The 7,775-nt window shown below is 46.2% G+C and overlaps 1 protein-coding gene across 2 annotated transcripts in view; it reads right to left on the bottom strand.

Annotated features, from left to right (window-relative positions):
• Positions 1–7,346, bottom strand: part of DMC1 (DNA meiotic recombinase 1) — a 52,364-nt gene extending 45,018 nt beyond the window's left edge. For both annotated transcript variants that reach the window (XM_017861312.1, XM_017861313.1), the window contains exons 1-4: positions 7,186–7,346; positions 5,361–5,444; positions 4,731–4,775; positions 3,740–3,886 (exon numbers count right to left, since the gene is read on the bottom strand). In XM_017861312.1, the coding sequence (XP_017716801.1) occupies positions 3,740–3,886; positions 4,731–4,775; positions 5,361–5,411 (243 nt within the window). In that variant the 5' untranslated portion in view covers positions 5,412–5,444; positions 7,186–7,346. The remainder of the gene's footprint in view (positions 1–3,739; positions 3,887–4,730; positions 4,776–5,360; positions 5,445–7,185) is intronic.
• Between the last annotated feature and the right edge of the window lie 429 nt (positions 7,347–7,775).

Below are 7,775 nucleotides of genomic sequence, written 5' to 3'. Positions count from 1 at the left end.
CCTCAGCCTCCCAAGTAGCTGAGATTACAGGCACCCGCCACCACACCCAGCTAATTTTTATATTTTTAGTAGAGACAGGGTTTCACCATGTTGGCCAGGCTGGTCTCAAACTCCTGACCTCAGGTGATCCACCCGCCTGAGCCTCCCAAAGTGCTGGGATTACAGGCGTGAGCCACCACACCCGCCCTTAAATTATATATATATATATATATATTTTGAGATGGAGTTTCACTCTTGTTGCCCAGGCTGGAGTGCAATGGTGCGATCTCAGCTCACTACAACCACCACCTCCCAGGTTCAAGTGATTCTCCTGCCTCAGCCTCCCAAGTATCTGGGATTACAGGCACTTGCCACCATGCCTGGCTAATTTTTTGTATTTTTAGTAGAGATGGGGTTTCACAATGTTGGCCAGGACGGTCTCAAACTCCTGACCTCAGGTGATCCACCCGCCTTGGCCTCCTAAAGTGCTGGGATTACAGGCATGAGCCACCATGCCCAGCCAAATGAGATATAAAGTAGAGGGTATTTTACTAACAATTCACTTTTTTTTTCCATTCAACAGAATCATTTTTTTCCAGCTGTAGAAGTTTCAAGGGGCACAGAAATTCCAGTTTTCGTTATTCTTGAGACAACATTTTTCACACGGTAGATATACTACCTATTGACTGATTAAAAAGGTACAGCTGATGCAGTGGAGGACTAGTGAAAATAGGTCCCAATGTAGTCTAATGGGTGTCCCTCTTGGTTGTTTTATACCATGACTGTGGTTCTCAAACTTTGGAGAACTAGGAGAATGGGGACAGCCAAGCCCAGGTCCTATCCTACTTCAGTGAGCCAAGTCTGGGCTTCTGTTTTCTTTATTAGCCACACCAGGTGATTCTGATACACATCAATGTTTAGAACCACTGTACTATGAAATTAACTTCCTTCCTTTCTCTCCTCTCTCTCTTTCTGTCTCTCTCTCTCAATCTCTTTCTCTATCTCTAAGAATAAACAACTGGGTGCAGTGGTTCACACCTGTAATCCCAGCACTATGAGACACTGAGGCGGGAACTGCTTGAGGCCAGCAGTTCAAGACCAGCCCGGGCAACATAGCAAGACCCCATCTCCACAAAAATTTTAAAAAATTAGCTGGACATGGTAGCATGTGCCTGTAGTCCCAACTACTCAGGAGGCTGACGTGGGAGGATCGCTTGAGCCTGGGAGGTCAAGGCCTCAGTGAACTGTAATAGAAAAACTGTACTCCAGCCTGGGTGACACAGTGAGACCTTGTCTCAAAAATAAATGAATAAATGAATAAATAAAGCTGGGCACAGTGGCATATTCCTGTAGTCCCATGTACTTCAGAAGCAGAGGTAGGAGGTTCACTTGAACCCAGGAGTTCAAGCCCAGACTGGGCAACATAGTGAGATACCGTTCTCTCTCTCTCTTTTTTTTTTTCTTTTTTGGGACAGAGTCTCACTGTGTCGCTCAGGCTGGAGTGTAGTGGTACAATCTTGGCTCACTGCAACCTCTGCCTCTCGGTTTCAAGCAATTCTCCTGTCTCAGCCTCCCAAGTAGCTGGGACTACAGGCAACTGCCATCATGCCCGGCTAATTTTTGCACTTTTAGGAGAGACGGGGTTTCACTATGTTTCCCGACTAATTTTTGTATTTTCAGTAGAGATAGGGTTTCACTATGTTGACCACTATGTTAGTCTTGAACTCCTGACCTCATGATCCGCCTGCCTCGGCCTCCCAAAGTGCTGGGATTACAGGCGTAAGCCACTCTACCTGGCCCAATCCCTTCTCTTAAAAAATAAAAATAAAAAAGGATAAATAGTTTAAGCTAAGAAAGGAGAAGATTCTTGGTGCAGTAGTGGGTGCTTGAGAAGGAGAGAGGTTCTTTTCTTTGGTAGTAAGATTTAATTTCCAAAGAAAATAACTCTAATGTCATAGAGCAGTTTCCCAAACCCTGGGTACTGCTCCAGGGCTTTCTTAAACACCCTGGTAGTTGTGGAATTCACTTGTGGGTACACTGCCTGAGTGTGGGTACACTGCCTGAGTGTACTCAGAAGCTAGAGCAACTGAGCTGGGTTCAGAGTAATTCAGTTCAGTAGGGTCCTCTCCAAGTTCAGGATCACACTGCCAGTTGCATCACTCTCCTGCCTTGACCGCCTCTGAAGAAGGAAACCAAATGGCTGTTGGTGAAGAGAGCTTCTCAGACTTGCTGGGAATGAGACCCTCATATACCAATAGAGAAATGGAGAGGCCTGCTATTAAATGAAGAGGAAGACTTAGTGACTATCTTTCTTTGCTTTCCTATTTCAAGAGCTGGTACCTCTAGTGGTTCCCAAAAGCTCTACGTAAAAGCTTGGGTCAAAGGTATATATGCTTTTGTCTGGTAGCCTGGCAGTTGCAAAGGCCCCTCACAGCCAGTGAGCCCTGCTAGAAAGTAGTAAGGTAGGAGGTGGGATTTGACTCCAGAGGTGGGGCTCAGACACCAGACCGAATTGAGAACTAGCTAAAACAGGGTCCAGGGCAGAAGCAGCTTTCCATAAGACATGCCCACCAATGTGCCATGTCAGTTTACCATTGCTATGGCAACACCTGGAAGTTACTGCCCCTTTCCATGGCAATGACCCAATGGCCCAGAAATTACCACTCTTTTCCTAGAAATTTATGCATAAACTGCCCCTTAATTTGCATGTAATTAAAAGTGGGTATAACTATAATGGCAAAACAGCCTCTGAGCTGCTACTTCTGGGCACACTGCCTATGTGGTAGCCCTGCTCTGCAAGGAGCAGTATCTCTGCTGTGCTGTACTGGGCTGTCCAACACCACTGGCTCACCTTTGAGCAAAGCCAAGAACCCTCCCAGGTTAAGCCCCAATTTGGGGGCTCACCTGCCCTACATCAGTATGGGTTAGCTTAGCTCAGCTGCTTCAGTGAGCACATTCATATCTATCTCAACTGCACATATGTAGACCCAACCACCATTGGTCTTCTTCTAACCCAATGCTCTCTTATCAATTGGCTAGATATCAATCTCCTATACCAGGAGAGAGCAGCTTCTTTGGTACTGAGTGCTTCACAACAGCCATAGGTGTGATCTTTGAGGAGACAAGACAAAATTGAGGAGGAGGAAGGTAAAAAATAAAAATAAAGGCCAAGCACGGTGGCTTACGCCTGTAATCCCCAGCACTTTGGGAGGCCGGGGCAGGCAGATCACGAGGTCAGGAGATTGAGACCATCTTGGCCAACATGGTAAAACCTCGTCTCTACTAAAAATACAAAAATTAGCTGGGCGTGGTGGTGTGTGCCTGTAGTCCCAGCTACTCACGAGGCTGAGGCAGGAGAATTGCTTGAACCCCAGAGGTGGAGGTTGCAGTGAGCTGAGATCACGCCACTGCACTCAGGCCTGGCGACAGAGCAAGACTCTGTCTCAAAAAAAAAAAAAAAAAAAGGAGAAAGGAAAGGCAGAGACAGCTAGAAAAAGCAATATATAGGGAGACAAAAAAGTTTTGGCAAAAATAATTACCTTCATTAGTGTTCCAGGTCTCTTAATCCCTACCTTCATCTTTCAGAAATCAATTGCTCTTGCTTTGAAACTGAATTGATAAAAAGTTAACATTGGGAGTATAACATATTGTGATCTACAGGAACTCAGTTCCCACAATAATTTCTAGTTTTCATGAGAAAGCCTATAAAGATTCACAAGGCCCTTCTAAGCAAAAACAGCAAAGAATGGATTTTGCTTACAATTAATTTGTTCGCTGCCTCTTTAATCTTGTCTACTTTGGCTTCTGAGAGTCCTTTGACATTGCATAGAGCTCTTCTTGTTGTCATCTGTATACCTTTGATGGTACAGATTCCTACTGATTTCAGTTTCTTAATGTCAGCCACGTTCTGTAAATTAAAGAATGGGCACAGCAGATTGCTAAGATGCCAGCCTGAAAGGCTCCCATACTATGTCATGTGTTTCTGTGTCCATCTCCTTCCACCATGATGCCAATTTTATACAAGCTGCCAGGTGGAACCCACCCACCATGTAGCCAAATGTTCTGGAAATATCTGAGTAGAACATACTCAGCAGGCTGCCAAATGTTCTGACTGCGCCCTGATTTCCCACGAATGTTAGTGAGACCATGGCAATGTAACAAGGAATTCAAAAGAAAAGTCTGTTGGTGGAAAAGCTAACAAATTTATCACACATTCACCCCCTCAGTTCAGCTCCTTCCTTCTACAGAACTTCATTACCAACATGTTCTTTTAAATTTTTAAAGACTTTTTTTTTTCTTCTGCCCCTGAAGAATGCAAATAACTACATCACCAAAGGACCAGGATTTTCTCTTGCTTCTATTTTCTAAAACCACTGAAAGAGATTAAATGTGAGGGCTACAACAGATAATGTCAGCACAGTTCTATCAACTGATTGCTGTTGAAATCCACCCAGTTCATTATTCAAAGGCTGGATTTCTGCCAACATCATTTATTCCAGTCATCTGACGTATAGAACTTAATTTTGTCCTCTGGGTACACTTGATAATGTCTGGAGACATTTTGATTGTCACAGCTGCAGGGGTGCTACTGGCATGCAGTGAGCAAGTAGAGGCCAAGGATATTGCAAACACCCTACAATGTACAGGACGGCCCCTTGCAACAAAGAATTATCCAGGCCCAAATGTCTGTAAGGTTGATGCTGAGAAATCCTGAATCAGATAATTTAACACAGCATTGAAAAACTACTTACAATTCCATGTTTTTGTAACAGGTCAATATCTTGAAACAAAGATTCCTAAAGGAGATGAAACAGAAAAAAACGAAGCTTTGATTCTTCATATCCAGTTATTTCACATCTTTTAAAGAGGTAATTCAATACTATGAGTCACTCCAAAATGCCTCAAATTCCACTTCTCTAGAGATTGAGGAAGGATCAATACTGTTTTTCAAACACATACTTAGAAGAAGCACCAACATTGAAAAGGCTGGGAAGCCAGTTACCTTTGTCATGTCCTCCCTAAAATTTTGAAACCTTTACCCAAAGGACTGGAGCAACATTTGACCTATTTTAAATATGTTTTCTCAACCCTCTTCCCCTCCAGATCCTAAACTCCTTCCTCTAGGACCAGGCTGCTATTCGGTACCAGTGTATACAGGTACCAGTATGGCCATACCAGCTGTTAAGTTATTAAAATACTTTCATACCAGTTGCTAAGTAGCTAATCTTAGCATCCTTGCCAAACAAGTTGTTGCATATTTGCAATATATAACTATGTGTTATTTCTACTTTCAGTTTCTAAAAATAGTAGCTAAAAGAGAAGGAACTTGATTTTTGTGGAATGACCGAATATCTATGTATCTTTCAACATTCTAGTCATACCTCTTCATCTTGTAATCTTGGTTCTTCCGCCACAACTTGATCCTCCTTCATGTTGAAAGGTGAGCAACAGAAAAATAATCACTTCTGGGAAAATAAGAAATATTATGTAAAAAGTAGTTCTTTGTCCAGGGGCCTCTGATTTCATTTCAAAGTCACCAAGGACTAGAAGGACAATAAGAGAAGCATTTAACTTGGAAAGACTAGGCCAGTCTATCTTCTTTCTGCGAGGCATGTGGCATTATTTCTTGTGTGTGTGTGCGTGCATGTGTGTGTGTGCACGTCCCCACATGCACACAGGTGCCTGAGGGGCAAATTGGGGGGTGATTAGTTTCTTCTCTTTCCCCAGTAGTGATCATTTATCATCTGGTTTCCATTGCACAGCTAATCATGACTTTATTACTGCCTTGAAATGTTATTTAAAATTGCTTATTGCTTTTAACCTTTCTTGTTTAACAACAAAACTCTAAGAACCTTGACATTATATCATTCTTCCTTGTGTCCTCCCTGGCACCTCCAACTTTGTCCTCAATAAATGGATTTTATTTTTCTCATCTATGATGAATGCCTTCCTGTCTGCTGATTATGAATGGGTACTCCTGTAACACCTACCTTCTTGTTTCATAGAACATTAGCTATACTTTCTTTCACAGTATTTACTAGTTTCATGATTTTTTTTCAGATTTAAAAATATGGTGGGCCGGGCGCGGCGGCTCACTGCCTGTAATCCCAGCACTTTGGAAGGCCAAGAAGGGCAGATCACAAGGTCAGGAGTTCGAGACCAGCCTGGCCAAACCCCGTCTCTACTAAAAATACAAAAAAAATTAGCCGGGCATGCTGGTGGGCGCCTGTAATCCCACCTACTTGGGAGGCTGAGGCAGGAGAATCGCTTGAACCTGGGAGGCGGAGGTTGCAGTGAGCCGAGATTGTGCCACTGCACTCCAGCCTGGGCGACAGTGAGAGGCTCAGTCTCAAAAAAAAAAAAAAAAAAAATTGGTGGATCATGATATTATAGTAAGACTGATAAGCAGTTAAAGTTTTTAGCATTGTAGACCCAAAGAGAAATCTCAGGAATCCACAAGGCGTGATTGTGTTTATTACAATAAAATGCGGTACAAATAATTATTTTTCTTGGTCGATTCCATTTCCTCATTTGATACCAAAGTCAGGGGTTGGACCTTAGAACAAAGGGAACGAACTATTAACACGAAGGCAGGAGCAGGGTCCTACCACCCAGCACCTCCAACCGCAAAGGATGGAAGGCAACCGAGACCGTTCGTATGGGATCTTCGGGGACACTGTCCTTCAGATGGCTAGCTATGAGTACCCCAATTCCACATTTACTGTCCCCATCGAAGAAAAACACATATTCATTTCTTCTCCCAGTGATGACATGAAAAGATTGTCCCCCATCTCTCAAGGAGCCGTCGATGGACCGAACGGTTGGCTTGAAGGTAGGGCTCCCCAATCCCCCGGTTTAAGACCACCCAGCTGTCCCCTCTGGTGGGGTCAGCAGCGCGGTCGGGTCGCCCTCGACGCCTCCCTCAGCAGGAGGCCTGGGCAGACCCCGTGCGGCCGCCGGACATTTTCCTGACACCGGATTCCCTGGTCAGGATGAGGCGGGCTCTTCTAGACTTAGGTCCGATTCGATTGAAAATAAGGAGGTTGGAAATCCCTCAAGGTCACTAAAATTCCTCCCCAGGGGTCGGAGCAGAACGCTCAGAGTCACTAGCCCGGGAACCCCAAAAAAAGAGCGAGAAAGGGAAGCGCGCCTTCTCAAAACGAGCGTCCGCTCAGTCTTCGCACGCTGTCCGTTTATGCCACTTACCCCCCTCGTACCCACAGTCTCCCCGAGATTTTCAAGGTGAAGCCCCTCTGCCCCCGCCCGACCTTTCCAGTCCTCAGCTGACAGGATTCTAACTCGGGCCCAGAACGCGGAGCCTGGAAACCCGCGCGCCGTTGACCACAGGGTTTGGCGCCAAATGAGGAAGGCGGGGCGAGGACCAAGGGGCCGGGGCGGGGCGCAGGGTGAGGAGGCGGGGTGAGGGTGGAAGGACGGGGAGCGGGCGGGCCCACAGTGGGCGACGCGGGGAAGGGAGCTATGGGGGGCGGGGCGAAGACGGAGGGGCGGGGAAGAGCGGGCTCACAGTTGGGGAACCAGAGGGCGTGGCCTGGAGGGGGCGTAGCGAGGGGAGAGTCGGGGCAGGGAGCAGGACGAGGGGGCGGGGCGAGGACTGAGGGGCGGGAAACGAAGAGAAGCCTCCGGCGCGTGGCGCGCTGAGGTGAGGGAGTGAGGGAGGGGCGCTGTGGAGGGAGCGCCCTGAGGAGCGGGGCCTTGAGGGGAGGAGACCGTTGACCTGGGGCGTCCCTCGAGCTGAGCACCTCGCTCAAGTCCGGCAGAGGACTCTGAGGCGAGGG

Source organism: Rhinopithecus bieti, unplaced genomic scaffold (assembly GCF_001698545.2).
Source record: "Rhinopithecus bieti isolate Rb0 unplaced genomic scaffold, ASM169854v2 scaffold_56975, whole genome shotgun sequence".
Taxonomy (NCBI): Eukaryota; Metazoa; Chordata; class Mammalia; order Primates; family Cercopithecidae; genus Rhinopithecus; species Rhinopithecus bieti.
The sequence above is the reverse complement of the archived record's forward strand: the minus strand, read 5'-3'. Positions and strand labels throughout refer to the sequence as shown.